This window comes from Manis javanica, chromosome 4, assembly GCF_040802235.1.
Source record: "Manis javanica isolate MJ-LG chromosome 4, MJ_LKY, whole genome shotgun sequence".
NCBI lineage: Eukaryota > Metazoa > Chordata > Mammalia > Pholidota > Manidae > Manis > Manis javanica.
In genome coordinates this window covers 103,716,222-103,735,145 of record NC_133159.1, presented here as the reverse complement: position 1 = coordinate 103,735,145, position 18,924 = coordinate 103,716,222, and the positions used below count along the sequence as shown (strand labels likewise).

Genomic DNA, 18,924 nt, shown 5'->3' with positions numbered 1-18,924 from the left:
AAGTGATCAATTGTGTCAAGTGCTGCTAAATATGTCGAGTGAGACAGCGCCTGTGAGTTACCCATCACCATCACTGGCTGTGATGAGCACTCCTAGGTTAGTGGTCATGGTGAAATCCTGATTGGAACAGGAGTAAGTGGGATGGAAGTCTTATCAAACACAGTGGCAGCTCTGGTATGTTTATCTTTCTCATCAAGGAGAATCCAGTCTCTTCACTGTAACCACTTTGAAAGGATCTGGAGTTGGCTTTGATTTGAGGGTCACCTATTTCCTATACAGAGGAAAACTGTGCCAAAAATCCAAACATCAGCACTAGTCAAACTATGTTATGTTTATTGCCACAGAATAATTGGTGATGCCTCAAGGAACTCCACCTGCACATAGTTTTTAAAACATTTTTTTGAGATATAGGTCACTTACACAGTCACCCAGCGAACATGTCGGTCCCTCCCTGCTTCTGACCCGCACATGAGGGAGGAGACACTATGAGACATCAAAGACCTGAAAGGGCCAGCCAGGGGACTCAAGGCATAACAGCACAAGAGTAACGCCGAAAAGGCACTCCTCATATCTATTGAGCAAATGAACCCAAACATCCAAAGAATTTTGAGTAGGGGGTTCAAAATACGATCAACACACAATCATTATCTGACCTTGAGTCAAGCCCTAGGGCGTGATGCTCCTCAAGGACACCGAAACCAAGTGAGGGCGGTCATGAGCTGTAGGAACTGTTTTGTCTTTACTCATTTTCTTACTGATCATGCATCAGGAGTTGTAGGAGAAACAATCAGGTCATATGCATTTGTACGTTTGATTTCTATATTACTTGATTTATGTATTAATCCCATTAATCCCACATAACAGGTGGCAGAACTAGCGTTCAGATCGAGGCAGCCTAATTCCAAAGATAGAGCTCTTAACTGCTCTGTTACATACTTCTTGTACATCTGTTTTCACCTCCTGCCTAGTCACACTTCAACTCAGTCTGCTACAATTTAGCTTCCATCCCAGTTCATTCCCTGGAAACTGCTTTGTTTGCATTATCAACAAGTCTGTCGCTAAATTGAATGGATTGGTTTTGGTCCATACCATTCTTTCTGCAGCTTTTGATATTGTTCATACATTCAAAAGATATTAAGCACCTACAGTGTGTACTCTGTTTTACAACGGTGAACAAATATGGGCAAAACTGCTCTAACTGAAGAATTTGTGTCTTTACTTGTTACAATTAGGGGGTCAGAAATCTTCCATCACTGTTGACTTGTTTGTGGATGGTGACTAGGCCACCTTGTTTGTCCCATGCTTTTGTTATTCTGTGGCTAAAACAGATCATATTGTTATTTTGTTTGCAGGGTTTCACAACATAAGTTCAAATAACTATATTTAGATACCATTTTCACTGTTCCCCAGATAGAAATCTGAACCTTTCCAAGCAGTTGTCATAAATGAGTAAATGAAGAGAGCCAAATCCTCAAGTATACTACCCCTTCTTATCTAATTATTAATAATAAATTGTGAAAATTCATTGCCTTTGAACTTTTACCTATTTTTTTCTTTATAAGGATAATTTGGATTAATTTTATGTCCCTTATTGGAAATACCAGAATATTAAATAAGTTTCATTCCATATGCCCAAATAAAAAGCTACTCCAAGGAAAACACTTGATTTCATGGAGCCCTGATGGTAAATTTTTACATATCACCACAACTGAGTATTTCAGCCCAAGCTGAAGGAAAGGAGTCAGCTTGTCTCTTTGCACATGTCCATGATTACTTTCTGTGTTTTCATTCCTTTATCCAGTTAAGTAAAGAAGAAAAAAATTCTCTCCTACTTCTTCATGCCAAACACAGCTCTTGTTTTATTAGTTCTAATGAGAATGTGTTTTTCTTGATGATTGGAAGCAACTATAATCCTCTTGCTTCCATCCAGGGTTACTGTTTTTGTCTGAGAGCTGTTTGTTTACAGCAGCAGTTAGCAATTTGTATATAGACAGTGCTGTCCTCAATGAAACCCAAATGCCTCTTGGAAGAAAGATGACAGATTCAGCCCAGCAATGTGCAAAACTTTAAAAATTATTCCTTGTCAAACATGTGAAAAACAACTCTTCCCTCTCCATGACTTGAGGAAAAAAATAAGAAACTATCTTATACCAGATGGCAATTCTTTGCTAGTAAAACAGGGCTGTGCTGATCCAGCTCCATTACTTTATGTTCCCTTTGCAAAACCCACAAAGACACATTTGGGGCCACTTTTCAGAGTTGGCAACAGTCACTGCTTTTTAAGGAAATCATATGGACACACACACAAAAAAAGCCACAATGGATGAAGGGCTTAGAATCCTCAGGGTCCAGAAAGGGATATATATAATACATAGGCCTCAAACAGTAGGTCATCCGTGAGAACCTGGCCTGGACCCAAGAATCTTCCCAGTTGTTGCCAGGTTTGGTTACTTTATCAAATTTGGTCAAAACAAAAACAAATTGAGAAAAGGTTATATTTTCTTATTGACTAGGCCTCTTCTGAAGAAAAAAGGGAGGAAGAAGACACCGAAACTATAGAAACACCCTTTGAAATGATAAAGTAATTCCTAAATTTCAAATTACTCTAGGTCCAAAGGATTCAATCTTTAATTTTAAGTCCGATATCATTCTCTACCATTTACATGTAAGGTATTATAGCTGCTTTCATACATTTAGAAGTTATTTAGAGAATATTTGTGTGTGTTCTGTGTGTATGTATGTGTGTGTGCATATGTCTTTCTAACTACTTGGCTTTTTAAAAATGCCTCAGGACATAATGAAATCCTCTCACTGAAGATGTTGAAGCAGTCTCTGGCCAGCCACTTGCTAGGGATGTTGCGAAAAGGATTTAAACACTATATTAGTAATTGTGTCAGTTAGTTTTGAAGATATCTTCTTCATTTAAAGTTCTATACATCATGAATCAGCCCCATCCGGCTGTTATTTCTTTTTAACCACCTCGATTTCGGGTCTTTTCAGCCATTTAAGGTAATATCTATTATCTGTTTAATTTTACACTATGTGTAAGAAAATATTGACCACCTTTGTTCGTGTTCTATTTTATTTCTTTAGGTGTCTGAACACATACAATTAAGTTGGATCCTTACCTGCATGGTCAGTCTACCCCGATTACAACATCTGCACCAGTGGAAGGTAAATGCCAGTGATTTGACTAATAAACAGAAAGGATATTGAAGTCCCCATTACAGCTGCCTTGTCCCACTCTCTGTTTATTTTTGCATCGGTCTCTGGGAACCCTGAACTTACTGGACTCCTGGGCTGCTACTCACTAGTGGCTATAACAGCATCTTTAAATCTCTGCCTCAGGGTATTAAGTGGAAAGTGAAAGGGTTCGCTGAGATTCCTTCCAACTTAAAAACTGCATCGAAATATCCAACTTATTAATTACTTGATTTTATCTGTGTATGGTTGAATCAGAGTGATCTTTGGTTAGAATTTGGTAGTGACTCTGAACCTACCACGTTATAATTAACAATCACAATTTCTGGATTACTGGACTCTGAAGCTACCTCCTATCTCCACTGGACTTAACTGGCAGTAAGGCACAATTGTTTACATTGTGGGGAGAAGAGACAACATATTTTATTTAGCATTTAAACAAGTTGAGACCAGGCAACAGTTCAAACCCACAGAAAAATTAAGGCTATACTTTTTCAAAAAGTTCAACTGAGAAAGTAAATTAGATAATTCACAGTACTTTATTTCCATTTATTTTTGCAATTGGTTAACACAAGGATAGGTAGCCCCCAACTACATCAGCATTAATTTAATTTTCAAGCTTCTTTCTTACATATTTTTAGAGCCACTGGTTTCCTCAAAAACTGGTTGAGAAGCCTTCAGAAAGAAACAGACAGAGCTTTAAAGTGGCAGTACTTGAATAACTGGTATTTGTAATGCTACAAAATCATTACCTGCTAGGAATTAGAAACAAAATTTTGCCAAACTCTCTACTATATTTTGGTATTAAGCAAGACTTTCCCAATTTATCCTAATACTCTAACACTAAGTTGAATGCTGAAATCCTTTTTATAAGAACTGATTATTAATTTAATGAGAAATGTTCCCGTTCTAAAACAGTGTATAAGGCCCTACTAATAACACATTACTAGGGAATGCACTGTAGGTTTCCCTGCCCTCCACAAGCAGAGCATTCCTACAAAACCTTTGGTAAACCAAAATGGCATAAAGTGAAAATGCAACTACCATCTCATAAAAGCAAAAGTCCTCTTCAGATTTCTTTGGTTAGCAAAAACAGATATTAATGTAGGTCTTTATCATAAAAGCAAAGTGGCATAAGGTGAACTTTTGGATAGAGTAGAAACCTGTATTCTGGAGAAGCCTTACCACTAGTATGTGATATTTTATTTGTGGGTGAAACATAGATTTTAAATGCCAGCTCTATTCTAGAGCATGTCGCTGACTTCTCTTCCCTTCATTAACAAATACTGATGATGCCTTCTGTGAGTCTCACAGCACACTAGGTACTGGAGGTACAGCAGTCAGCAAGATGGACAGGTACAGCTTCTTCCACAAGGCATGCAGTCTGTTTGGGAAGAGACAATTAAACAAGCAATCAGAAAGTGTGTGAAGTGTTCAGAGGCAAGGGTATTAATGCTATGGGAGGATCTGAAGGCACCTCGCTTGATTTTGATTGGGGTAGAGGACTGAGTTCAGGGTTATTTGGGGGATTAATGAGATGACACAGTTGTAAGGCATCTGGGGCACATATAGGCACTCAATAAATACTAGTGCTCTCCACCTCTCCCCTGTCCTTTGTAATTTCAAGATCCAGTATTCTAGTATAAAAAGACTATAAATCTAATGCAACAGCGATTTTTAAAAATGGGTTTCTTTTCCCATTTGCTCATTTCCAAATTAAACTTTCTTGATCGTTACCTAGCGATCATTGTGAACTGGCCTTTATCATGGATCTTGTAATAAGAAGTACTGAGGAATTTTATGTTCAAACTTTCAAATTTCCTTTGAACAGCTTATAGCATTAGTTGCTGTGAGCCAGAAACTGCTTGAAGTAACCAGAAAAGTTAAGTATGAAACTAAATTATGGAGCACTGACTTTAAGATCGTTAAAGAGGGAAGTTGTTGCTTTTTGGACCCAGACTCAAAGGGTATGTCTGCCTGTTGCTAGGGGAAGCCTGAATTGTGGGTGATGTGAGCATGGTCCTCAGAATCATGCAGGTTTATGAATAAAGTTGTTCAGTTCATTCAGAAGTAATTGGACCTCAGGGAAGTGATTCATGTAACTAAGTGAATAATATCTACATACCAAAATATCCATTTATCACTTTACAAAAGATGATATATCTAAACCTTGGAAACAATTACCAGTAAACTGCACACAATATTTAATTATGCTCAGAAAATTGAATTACCTCTCAGGGAATGTTCAGCTGCAGCAAATTAGTTAGTACCACTAAGGTTACTATTCAGTAGGTACATACCAGTAGTTTATAGCTGACACCCATTGTTCCTTGGTTATTAAATACTTCTAATGTTAGAGGCTTTAATATCACCTCTATTTCCATCAAATTCCCTTATCTTTAAGAAAATATTTTGGTCTATATAGACTGTCCTGTTCATTGGGATTGCTTTACCCTTTCTGCTTCAGTACCTAAACCTCAAGACAGATTTAGAATTGGTTAGATTAAAATTCCTCTAGGTTTTATTTTTTAAATGCTATGACTTTTTGTTTTTTGGTGTTTAAAATATGATTTTAAGGGAACATCACAGCTTTGTCAATAGCACAGTGTGAGACTTTCTGGTAGGTTTCCACAGATATGTAGGGCATTTGATCTTAACTCATGTTAATTTATAGAAATTTAATTTTGTGATATTTTCTTATCTTACTTGTTTTTATGTAACTGATTTGGAACCAGGAAAACTCTTACACCCTTACTTTAATTAAATGAATAAGAAATAGTGGCAGTGCAGGATCCCTTAGAGGGGCAATGATGAAGTGGATTTACCTTATTCTGGCCTAATCCTGCAGCATAAAGATAAGCCATCCAGAAGATGGCTAGAGCTTCTAAAAGGAGCAGAGATGTTTTATCACAGGTGGCTTCAGATTCCTTTACTTGCTTTAAAGATTTCTTAACTTTGGGTGGGTAAAATGGGTCAAGGGGATAAAGAGGCACAAAACTTACGGGGATGAAATACAGCATAGAGAATATAGTCAATAATATTGTAATATCTTTCTATGTTGACAGTATTGTTATTTCTACATTGACAGATCACTTATTAGGGTGTACATTTAATAATGTAGGTAATTGTCAAATCACTGCATTGTACACCTAAAACCAGTACAATACTGTATATCAACTATACTTTAATTTTTTAAAAAGTTTTCTTAACTTAGCAGTATAATTAAGGTTCATGTAAAATTTCTTTGCCTCTTCTCTTCTCACCCCATAGGCAAAGGCTGCCACACAGGAGCACAAAAGAATCGTGGGCCTGCTCACATACCCAGTACTCCAGGCAGCTGACATTCTGTTGTACAAGTAAGGAGCAGAGTTCACCCCTGGTTCTATACATATTCATACTGACAACAGTGTTTTAACCTATCCCAAAAAGATGTGGTTCATGGGGAAGTGGGATTTAAAAAGGTTCAGACAGGTGGATCAGTTTGCATTTCTTCCCCAGTAATAGCTATTAAATTATAAAAGTATGTTTCAATGGGAAACTAGTAATTATTAAGAACTAACACTAAAGTAGCACTTATTATTCCTCCTAACAGTAAATGCTTATTAAGTGCTTCTACTTAATATGTGGAATAATAAGTGCTATTAAAAAGTTAATAAGTGCTAATTAGAAACCATTATAAGTACTTAACAGAAATTAATTTATTTAACCCTCACACCAACGTTATGAAAATTGCACTATTATAATCCTCATTTTACAGATGAGGAAACTAAGGCACAGAGTAGTTAGCAACTTGCCCAAAGTCACGTAGCTAGAAAAGCTTGGACCCAGGATTTGAGTCTAGAAAGTTTGAGAATGGGTTTTTGCCCTTAACCACTATGCAATGTATACTCTGCCAATAATACACTTTAAGAGTTTTAAAGGTTGATTTCTCATATAATCTAGATTCTGGGCTGATGCTGTTCAATAGAATTTGCCTACAATTATGGAAATGTGCATGTGCTTTCCACCACCATAGCCACTAGCCATGTGTGGCTATTGGGCACTTGAAATTGACAGAGGAGCTAGATTTTAAATTTTACTGAATTTTAATTAATTTAAATTTAAATAGCCACTTGTGTCTAGTGGCTACTGTATTGTACCTGCAGGTGGAGCGCAAGTTTTTCAACATGATACAGGGTGCCTTTTTACTGGACCCACAGTACATTTAGTCAGCTACTGCTGCCACTTACAGGTTTCAGAACTATACGACCAGAAGATGCTGACACCTGTACTCTTTGTACTGCTGGCCAGGATTTCTGACCCCACTCCTTTCCCAATTCTTCCCTGCTATCCCCACATCACCCACCTGGGCCCTCTATTTGGTCTTCTAGGGATAAAACCTTCCAATCAGCATGTGCTTAGAGCCAAGACTTGCTACTGTGAAAGCTTCTAAAGAAAAAGAGAAATTCCATCAGTCTTTTCCACCTCTTTTACCCCCTAAATCCTTGACCCATAAAAGTGATTCTCTCCTGGGAAAACTAAGATTCTTTGCGTGTAAACATGATTATAACATGGAAATGACAATATATGTACCTTATGGTATGACCCTGGAGCCCTTGTGCAATTATGATGGAAACAGCCAGAAGAATATCTGCTTAGCTTTTCAACTAAAGAATTCCCTTTACTAGATGTGGACTACCATCCATTCTGCTTTAAACTTATAGGAAAGTCTTACCCAGTCCATCAGAGGATTCAGTCCAGTTTCTAAGTCAGACCCAGTCTGATCCTAGACCCAGTCAAACTCTGGCCAGTTTCGTACCCAGTCTGGTGAAAGAAATGCTCAAATAAAGTCTGAAAGCTCACACTGCAGAAGATGTGGAGCTAGGATCCAGGATCTGAGAGGGACTTATCTAGAACCTCCAGAGGCAGCAAGAGAGGAGCTGGGAGCTTGGACTTACTACACTGCAGCACAGGAAAAAAGCCTGGCAGTTTAAAGTGCAACTAGACCATAAGTGAAAGAAGCCACGTTTCAGAACTACATATCCACTGCTTGGCAAGGAAACCAGTTGGAGGCAATCTGGGATTGGAGGAGCTTGCCAGAGCCATTGTTTGCACCACTGTACATCTTAGTATGGCCGAGAACAAGATCTGGGTGTGTGCACCAATCTCAGACTTTGATCTTGGCAGCCCCCTGACCTCTGCTCATACCCAGACACACCTGCAGGCAATTCAGAAGTCCCACCTTACTGCTTGCTGTTATCCACCAGTCCAGCCCCAATTAGTAGAACCTGAAAGTTCCCCGGCTCACGGGAGTGTGAGCCATGCACCTAGGGGGTCTGATCTTGGCCACCAGCAATATCAGTGGCACCAGTGCAGGAACTCCCAGGAGCAGTCCAGAACACTCAGGGGCCAAGGGGGAACATGTACAGAGCCTGACTCCACATTGTCAGTGGGATCCTGGAGCTGTCCTGAGTGGCCAAGAGTATGCATGGGCATATAGGTGAGGAGGGACAGGGGACTTAGCAGGCACCAATCAGGGAGTTACCTGGAGTGTACCCTCAACCCGCTGCTGGCTCACCATCCTCCCCTCACCAGTGCAGAACCCACAGGTGTCCACCCAGGAGCCCCACCAATGGGCCCCCAGGGTCATGCCCCCAGGGACAAGGCCTGGAAGCCCCAGCACCAGGAAAAGCCTTCTTCACACTTACTCAGCCACTACATGCCAAAACCATGAGGCACATGCAGTCTACACAATGGACTCTGCCACACAAGGCCAATCTTTCAAGACTAGAACAGCAAACCATTTCAACTGAACCATAGAACTCATCACAGAAATTCATACAAAATGTGGAGACAGAGGAATATGCTCCAAATGACAGAACAAAAAAAATACAGGAGGAAAACTAAGTGAAACAGTTAACCAATCTACCTAATAAAGAGTTTAAAAGCAATGGTTATAAAGATACTCACTGAACATGAGAAAACAATAGCAGAACTCAAGGTAGATCTCAACCAAGTGTCTAAAAAAGAACCAATTAGAGATGAAGAACTCAATAGATGAAATAAAAAATACACTGGAGGGGGTTAACAGCAGACTCAAAGAGGCAGAAGAATGGATCAGTGACTTGGAAGATAGTAATGGAAATCACTAAAACTGAAGAGCATAAGGAAGAAAGAATTAAATGATAATAGGGTAAGAGAGTTCTGAGACAACATCAAATGTCCTAACATCCACATTATAGGAGTCCCAGAAGGAGAAGAGAGAGAGATAGGTGTGTAAAATCTATTTGAAGAGATAATAACTGAAAGCTTCCCCAAGTCCAGGAAGCACAGGGAGCTCCAAACAAGATGAACCCAAGGAAATCCACTCCAAGACACATTGTAATCAAAAGCTCAAAGATCAAAGACAAAGAGGATCTTAAAAGCACCAAGAGATAAGCAACTAATTACATATAAGGGAAACGCCATAAGATGACCAGCTGATTTTTCTGCAGAAACTACAGGACAGAAGGGAATGGCGTGATATATCAAAGTGCTGAATGGAAAAAAAAAACACCTACCAAGAATACTCTACCAAGCAAGGTTATCATTCAGAGTTGAAGGAGAGAAAGAGCTTCATGAATACAAATGAGTTAAAAGAGTTCACCACTACTAAACCAGTCTTACAAGCATGTTAAAGGAACTTCTTTAAGAGGAAAAAAACCCAAAGAGAAGCAAGAAATTTAAGAAAGGGAAAAATTTCCACTGGTAAAGCAAAGATATTAGAGGTAGTAGATCAATTACTTAAAAACTAGTATGAAGGCCAAAAAGAAAAAAGTAGCAAAAGCAATTATATATAAAAATTAGTTAATGGAATCACTTAATAAAAATGTATACAAGAAGATATTTTATACATAAAATATGGAGAAGGGGGAGTAAAATATGTGCTATTAGAATGTGTTCAAACTTAAATGACCATCAACTTATTATAGATTGTTACATTCATAAGATACCATATAAGAACCCCATGGTAACCACAAACCAAAAACTTTTAGTAGATAAACAAAATAGAGAAGAAAACCCACTAATAACACTGAAGAAAGTCACAAAACATAAAAGAAAAGAGCAAGAGAGGAAGAAAGAATCAGAAGAAAAATGACCAGGAAACATTTAACAAAATGCAGTAAGTACATACATATTAATCATTATTTAAATGCAAATGGCCTAAATGCTCCAATAAAAAGACATAAGGTAGATGAATGGATTAAAATAAACAAGACCCATCTATTTGCTGCCTACAAGAGACTCACTTCAGACATAAAGATATACACAGACTGAAACTGAAGTGGTGGAAAATATGTACCATGTAAATAGGGATGAAAAATCTGCAGTTGCAATACTTATTTAAAACAAAGTAGACTTCAAAACAAAGAAAGTACCAAGAGACAAACAAAAACAAGACAAATAAATGGATCAGTCCAACAGGAGAATATAACAATAATAAATAACTATGCACCCAACATAGGAGCACATAGATATGCAAACCAAATATTACAGATCTAAAGGGAGAAATTGACAGCAACACAATAATGGTAGTTGCTTATATCAATGGATAGATCATCCAGATATAAAATAAAAAAGGGAACACAGTCATTGAATGACACATTAGATGATATTGACTTAACAGATTATGCAGAATATTCTACCCAACAGCAACAGAATACCTGTTTTTCTCAAGTTCACATGGAGCATTCTCAAAAATAGATCACATATTTGGACACAAAACAAGTCTCAACAAATTTGAAGAGATTTAAATTGTGTCAAGCATCTTCTCAGACCATAATGATATGAAACTAGAAATCATTTCCAAGAAGAAAAACTGGGAAAAACACAAACATGTGGAGGCCAAACAACAGATAAATAATCAATGGATCAAAGAACAGATCAAAGAGGAAATCGAGCAGTACATGGAGACATATGAAAACAGAAATACAACAGTTCAAAATATGTGAGATGCAGCAAAAACAGTTCTAAGAGGGAAGTACATAGCAATAGAGGCCAACCTCAAGAAACAAAAACAATCTCATATAAACAATCTAACCCTACAATTAAAGGAACTAGACAAAGAAGAACAAATAAAGCCCAAAGTTAGTATGAGGAGGGACATAATAAAGATCAGAGCAGAAATAAATAAGACTAAGAAAACAACAGAAAAAAAACAATGAACAAGAGCTGGTTCTTCAAGAAGATAAACAAAATAGAAAACCATTAGCCAGATTTATCAAGAAAAGAGGGAGGAGACAAATAAACAAAAATCAGAAAGGTGAAGTTACAGCTGCCACCACAGAAATACTAAAAGGTTTTAAGAGAATTCCATGAAAAATTATGTGCCAGTAAATTGGACAGCCTAAAGGAAATGGATAATTCCTAGAAACATGCAATCTTCCAAGAGTCACTTGGGAAGAATAGAAAATTTGAACAGATTGATTACTAGTCACAAGATTGAAACAGGGATTTAAAAAAACTCCCAGCAAATAAAAGTCCAGGACATGTGACTTCACAGGTGAATTCTACCACCCATATTAAGAGTTAATCCAAAAAACTGAAGAGGAAGGAACACTTCCAAATTCATTCCAAGCCTAGTATTACCTCAATACTAAAACCAGACAAAGACAGTACAAAAAAAAAAGAAAATTACAGGTTAATATCCCTGATAAGCATATGCAAAAATCCTCAATAAAATATTAGCAAATCATACTCAACAATACATTAAAGAATCATACCATGACCAAACCATGTTGAGTGGGATTTACTCCAGGGATAGGAGGATGGTTCAATATTCACAAATTAATCTAGGTGATATACCAGATTAACTAAATGAAAGATAAAAGTCACATGATCATCTCAATAGATGCAGCAAAAGCATTGGACAAAATTCAATATCCATTCATAAAAAAGAACTCTCAACAAAATGCGTATAGGAGGAACATGTGTCAACATTATTAAGGCCATATGTGACAAACCCACACCCAACATCATACTCAATGGTGAAAAGCTGAAAGCTTTTCCTCTAAAATCAAGAACAAGACAAAGATGTCCATTCTAATCACTTTTGTGCAACATCATCCTGGAAGTCCAAGCCATAGCAATCAGACAGGAAAGGGAAGTTAAAGGCATCCAAATTGGTAAGGAAGAAGTAGAAAGTTCACTATCTGTAGATGACACGATACTATATGTAGAAAACCCTAAAGATTCCACCAAAAAACTATTAGGACTAATAACTGGATTCAGCAAAGTTATAGGATACAAAATCAAAATACCGAAATCTGTTGCATTCCTATATACTAATGATGAACTAGCAGAAAGAGAAATTAGGAAAACAATTCCATTTACGTTTGTATCAAAAAGAATAAAATACCTAGGAATAAACCTAACAAGGAGGTGAAAGACCTATACCCTGAAAACTACAAGACACTCATGAGAGAAATTAAAGAAGACATCAATAAATGGAAATACATCCCACGCTCATGCATAGGAAGAATTAGTATTGTCAAAATGGCCATCCTGCCTAAAGCAATCTACAGATTCAATGCAATCCTTATAAAAATACCAACAGCATTTTTCAATGAACTAGAACAAACAGTTCTAAAATTCATATGGAACCACAAAAGACCCCAAATAGCCAAAGCAATCCTGAGAAGGAAGAACAAAATATGCTCCCTAACTTCAAGCCCTACTACAAAGCCACAGTAATCAAAACCGTTTGGTACTAGCACAAGAATAGATCCACAGATCAATGGAACAGAATAGAGAGCCCAGATATAAACCCAAACATATATGGTCAATTAATAAATGATAAAGGAACCATGGATATATAATGGGGTAATGACAGCCTCTTCAACAACTGGCATTGGCAAAACGAGACAGCTACATGCAAGAGAATGACACTGGATTATTGTCTAACTCCATACACAAAAGTAAACCCTAAATGGATCAAAGACCTGAATAGAAGCCATGAAACCATAAAACTCTGAGAAGAAAACTTAGGCAAAAATATCTTGGACATAAACATGAGTGAGTTCTTCATGGACATATCTCTCTAGGCAAGGGAAACAAAAACAAAAATGAACAGTGGGACTATATCAAGCTGAAAAGCTTCTGTACAGCAAAGGACACCATCAATAGAACAAAAAGGTATCCTACAGTATGGGAGAACATATTTCATAAATGACAGACCCAATAAAGGATTGACATCCAAAATATATAAAGAGCTCACATGCCTCAACAAACAAAAAGCAAATAATCCAATTAAAAAATGGGCAGAGGAGCTGAATAGACAGTTCTCTAAAGAAGAAATCCAGATGGCCAACAGGCACATGAAAAGATGCTCCACATCACTAATCATCAGAGAAATGCAAATTAAAACCACAAAGACATGTCACCTCACACCAGTTAGGATGGCCAACATAGAAAAGACTAGGAACAACAAGTGCTAGCAAGAATGCAGAGAAAGGGGAACCCTCCTACACTGCTGGTGGGAATGTAAACTAGTTCAACCATTGTGGAAAGCAACATGGAGGTTCCTCAAAAAACGAAAAATAGAAGTACCATTCGACCCTGGAATTCCACTCCTAGGAATTTTTTTTTTTGGTATCATTAATCAACAATTACATGAGGAACATTATGTTTACTGGACTCCCCCCATCACCAAGTCACCCCCACATACCCCATCACAGTCACTGTCCATCAGCATAGTAAGATGCTGTAGAATCACTACTTGTTTTCTCTGTGATCAACAGCCCGCCCCAGGACCCACCCCCACATTATACATGCTAATCATAATGCCCCCTTTCTTTCCCACCACCCTTATCCCTCCCTTCCCACCCATCCTCCCCAGTCCCTTTCCCTTTGGTAACTGTTAGCCCATTCTTGGGTTCTGTGATTCTGCTGCTGTTTTGTTCCGTCAATTTCTTCTTTGTTCTTATACTCCACATATTAGTGAAGTCATTTGATATTTGTCTTTCTCTGCCTGGCTTATTTCACTGAGCATAATACCCTCTAGCTCTATCCATGTTGTTGCAAATGGTAGAATTTGTTTTCTTCTTATGGCTGAATAATATTCCATTGTGTATCTGTACCATGTCTTCTTTATCCATTCATCTACTGATGGACACTTAGGTTACTTCCATTACTTGGCATTGTAAATAGTGCTGTGATAAACATAGGGGTGCATCTGTCTTTTTCAAATTGGGCTGCTGCATTCTTAGGGTAAATTCCTGGAAGTGGAATTCCTGGGTCAAATGGTATTTCTATTTTGAGCATTCTGAGGAACCTCCATACTGCTTTCCACAATGGTTGAACTAGTTTACATTCCCACCAGCAGTGTAGGAGGGTTCCCCTTTCTCCACAACCTCACCAACATTTGTTGTTGTTTGTCTTTTGGATGGTGGTGATCCTTACTGGTGTGAGGTGATATCTCATTGTGGTTTTAATTTGCATTTCTCTGATGACTAGCCATGTGGAGCATCTTTTCATGTGCCTGTTGGCCATCTGAATTTCTTCTTTGGAGAACTGTCTGTTCAGCTCCTCTGCCTATTTTTTTATTGGATTATTTGCTTTTTTGTTTGTTGAGGTGCGTGAGCTCTTTATATATTTTGGATGTCAATCCTTTACCAGATCTGTCATTTATGAATATATTCTCCCATACTCTAGGATGCCTTTGTGTTCTATTGGTGGTGTCCTTTGCTGTACAGAAGCTTTTCAGCTTGATATAGTCCCACTTGTTCATTTTTGCTTTGTTTCCCTTGCTCAGTGAGATATGTTCATGCAGAATTTGCTCATGTTTATGTCCAAGAGATTTTTGCCTATGTTTTTTTCTAAGAGTTTTATGGTTTCATGACTTACATTCAGGTCTTTGATCCATTTCAAATTTACTTTTGTGTATGGGGTTAGACCATGATCCAATTTCATTATCTTACATGTAGCTGTCCAGTTTTGCCAACACCAGCTGTTGAAGAGGCTGTCATTTCTCCATTGTATGTCCGTGGCTCCTTTACCATATGTTAATGGACCATATATGTTTGGGTTAATATCTGGATTCTCTATTCTGTTCCACTAGTCTGTGGGTCTGTTCTTGTGCTAGTACAAAATTGTCTTGATTACTGTGGCTTTGTAGTAGAGCTTGAAGTTGGGAAGCTAGAAGCACTCTATTTGGGGTCTTTTGTTGTTCCATATGAATTTTAAAACTATTTGTTCCAATTTATTGAAGAATGCTGTTGGTAATCTGATAGGGATTCCGTTGAATCTGTATATTGCTTTGGGCAGGATGGCCATTTTGACGATATTAATTCTTCCTAGCCAAGAGTACGGGATGAGTTTCCATTTGTTAGTGTCCTCTTTAATTTCTCTTAAGAGTGTCTTGTAGTTTTCAGGGTATAGGTCTTTCACTTCCTTGGTTAGGTTTATTCCTGGGTATTTTATTCTTTTTGATGCAATTGTGAATGGAATTGTTTTCCTGCTTTCTCTTTCTGTTAATTCATCATTAGTGTATAGGAAAGCAACAGATTTCTGTGTATTAATTTTGTATCTTGCAACTTTGCAGAATTCACATATTGGTTCTAGTAGTTTTGAAATGGAGTCTGTAGGGTTCTTTATGTACAATATCATGTCATCTGCAAATAGTGACAGCTTGACTTCCTCTTTACAAATATGGATCCCTTATATTTCTTTGTTTTGTCTGATTGTCATGGCTAGGACCTCCAGTACTATATTGAATAACAGTGGGGAGAGTGGACATCCCTGCCTTTTTCCCGATCTTAGAAGAAATGCTTTAAGCTTCTTGCTGTTCAGTATGATGTTGGCTGTGGGTTTGTCATATATGGCCTTTATTATGTTGAGGTACTTGCCCTCTATACCCATTTTGTTGAGAGTTTTTATCATGAATGGATGTTGAATTTTGTCAAATGCTTTCTCCACATCTATGGAAATGATCATGTGGTTTTTGTCCTTTTTGTTAATATGGTGGATGATGTTGATGGATTTTGGAATGTTGTACCATCCTTGCATCCCTGGGATGAATCCCACTTGGTCATGGTGTATGATCCTCTTGATGTAAATTTGAATTCGATTTGCTAATATTTTGTTGAGTATTTTTGCATCTATGTTCATCAGCGATATTGTTCTGTAATTTTCTTTTTTGGTGGGGTCTTTGCTGGGTTTTGGTATTAGAGTGATGCTGGCTTCATAGAATGAGTTTGGAAGTATTCCCTCCTCTTCTATTTTTGGAAAACTTTAAGGAGAATGGGTATTATGTCTTCTCTATATGTCTGATAAAATTCATCAGTGAATCCATCCGGACCGGGGGTTTTGTTCTTAGGTATTTTTTTGATTACCGATTCAATTTCTTTTATGGTAATTGTTCTGTTTAGATTTTCTGTGTCTTCCTTGGTCAGTTTTGGAAGGTTGTATTTTTCTAGGAAGTTGTCCATTTCTTCTAGGTTTTGCATCTTGTCAGCATATAGATTTTTATAGTATTCTCTAATAATTTTTTGTATTTCTGTGGGGTCCGTCATGATTTTTCCTTTCTCATTTCTGATTCTATTTATGTGTGTAGATTCTCTTTTTCTTTTTGTAAGTCTGGCTAGGGGCCTATCTATTTTGTTTATTTTCTCAAAGAACCATCTCTTGGTTTCATTGATTTTTTCTGTTGGTTTATTGTTCTCAATTTTGTTTATTTCTTCTCTGATCTTTATTATGTCCCTCCTTCTGTTGACTTTGGGCTTCATTTGTTCTTCTTTTTCCAGTTTCAATAATTGTGACTTTAAACTATTCATTTGGCAATGTTCTTCTTTCTTTAGATAGGCCTGGATTGCTATATACTTTCCTCTTAAAACTGCTTTCACTGTATCCCACAGAAGTTGGGGCTTTGTGCTCTCAGTGTCATTAGTCTCCATATACTGCTTGTTCTCTGTTTTAATTTGGTCATTGATCCATTTATTATTTTGGAGCATGTTGTTAAGCCTCCATGTGTTTGTGAGCCTTTTTGTTTTCTTTGTACAATTTTTTCTAGTTTTATGCCTCTGTGGTCTGAGAAGTTGGTGGGTAGAATTTCAATCTTTTTGAATTTATTGAGGCTCTTTTTGTGACCCAGTATGTGGTCTATTTTGGAGAATGTTCCATGCGCAGTTGAGAAGAATGTGTATCCTGCTGCATTTGGGTGTAGAGTTCTGTAGATGTCTGTTAAGTCCATCTGTTCTAGTGTGTTGTTCCGTGCCTCTGTGTCCTTACTTATTCTCTGTCTGGTAGACCTGTCCTTTGGAGTGAGTGGTGTGTTGAAGTCTCTAGAACGAATGCATTACATTCTATTTCCTCCTTTAATTCTGTTAGTATTTGTTTCACATATGTTGGTGCTCCTGTTTTGGATGAATACATATTTATAATGTTTATATCCTCTTGTTGGACTACCCCTTTATCATTACATAATGTCCTTCTTTGTCTCTTGTTACTTTCTTTGTTTTGAAGTCTATTTTGTCTGATACCAGTACTGCTACAACAGCTTTTTTCTCCCTATTGTTTACATGAAATATCTTTTTCCATCCCTTGAATTTAGTCTATGTTTGTCTTTGTGTTTGAGGTGAGTCTCTTGTAAGCATCATATAGATGGGTCTTGCTTTTTTATCCATTCTGTTACTCTGTGTCTTTTGATTGGTGTATTCAGTCTGTTTACATTTAGGGTGACTATTGAAAGATATGTACTTATTGCAATTGCAGGCTTTAGATTCGTGGTTACGAAGGTTCAAGATTAGCTTCTTTACCAGGTAACTGTATAACTTAACTCTCTTATTAAGCTTTGTAAGCCAATCTGATGATTCTTTATTTCTCTCCCTCCTTATTCGTCCTCCTCCATTCTTTATATGTTAGGTGTTTTATTCTGTGTGCTTTTGTGTTTCCTTTGACTGCTTTTGTGAGTAGTTGATTTCATTTTTTGCCTTTAGTTAGTGTTTGGTCGGTCTGCTTTCTTTGCTGTGATTTTATTTTCTCTGGTGACATCTATTTAGCCTTAGGCATGCTTCCATCTAGGGCAGTCCCTCTAAAATACCCTATAGAGGTGGTTTGTGGGAGGCAAATTCCCTCAACTTTTGCTTGTCTGGGAATTGTATAATCCTTCCATATTTAAATGATAATTGTGCTGGATACAGTAACCTCGGTTCAAGGCCCTTCTGTTTCATTGCATTAAATATATCATGCCATTCTCTTCTGGCCTGTAAGGTTTCTGTTGAGAAGACTGATGATAGCCTGATGGGTTTTCCTTTGTAGGTGACCTTTTTTCACTCTCTGACTGCCTTTAATACTCTGTCCTTGTCTTTGATCTTTGCCATTTTAATTATTATGTGTCTTGGTGTTGTCCTCCTTGGGTCCATTGTGTTGGGAATTCTGTGGGCCTCCATTATCTGAGAGACTATCTCCTCCCCCAGTTTCAGGAAGTTTTCAGCAATTACTTCTTCAAAGACACTTTTTCTTTCTTTCTTCTTCTTCTTCTTCTTCTTTCTTCTTCTGGTACAGCTATAATGTGAATATTGTTCTGTTTGGATAGGTCACACAGTTCTCTTAATATTCTTTCATTCCTGGAGATCCTTTTTTCTCTCTCTGCATCAGCTTCTCTGTGTTCCTGTTCTCTGATTTCTATTCCTTTAACGGCCTCTTGCACCTCATCCAGTCTGCTCTTAAGTTCTTCCAGAGACTATTTTATTTCTGTAGTCTCCCTCT

General features: G+C 37.6%; 1 protein-coding gene across 2 annotated transcripts in view; it reads left to right on the top strand.

The window, feature by feature from the left end:
* WARS2 (tryptophanyl tRNA synthetase 2, mitochondrial) overlaps positions 1-18,924 on the top strand; it is a 127,143-nt gene that overhangs the window by 89,933 nt on the left and 18,286 nt on the right. For both annotated transcript variants that reach the window (XM_037021256.2, XM_037021262.2), the window contains 2 exons: positions 3,094-3,174; positions 6,472-6,557. In XM_037021256.2, the coding sequence (XP_036877151.1) occupies positions 3,094-3,174; positions 6,472-6,557 (167 nt within the window). The remainder of the gene's footprint in view (positions 1-3,093; positions 3,175-6,471; positions 6,558-18,924) is intronic.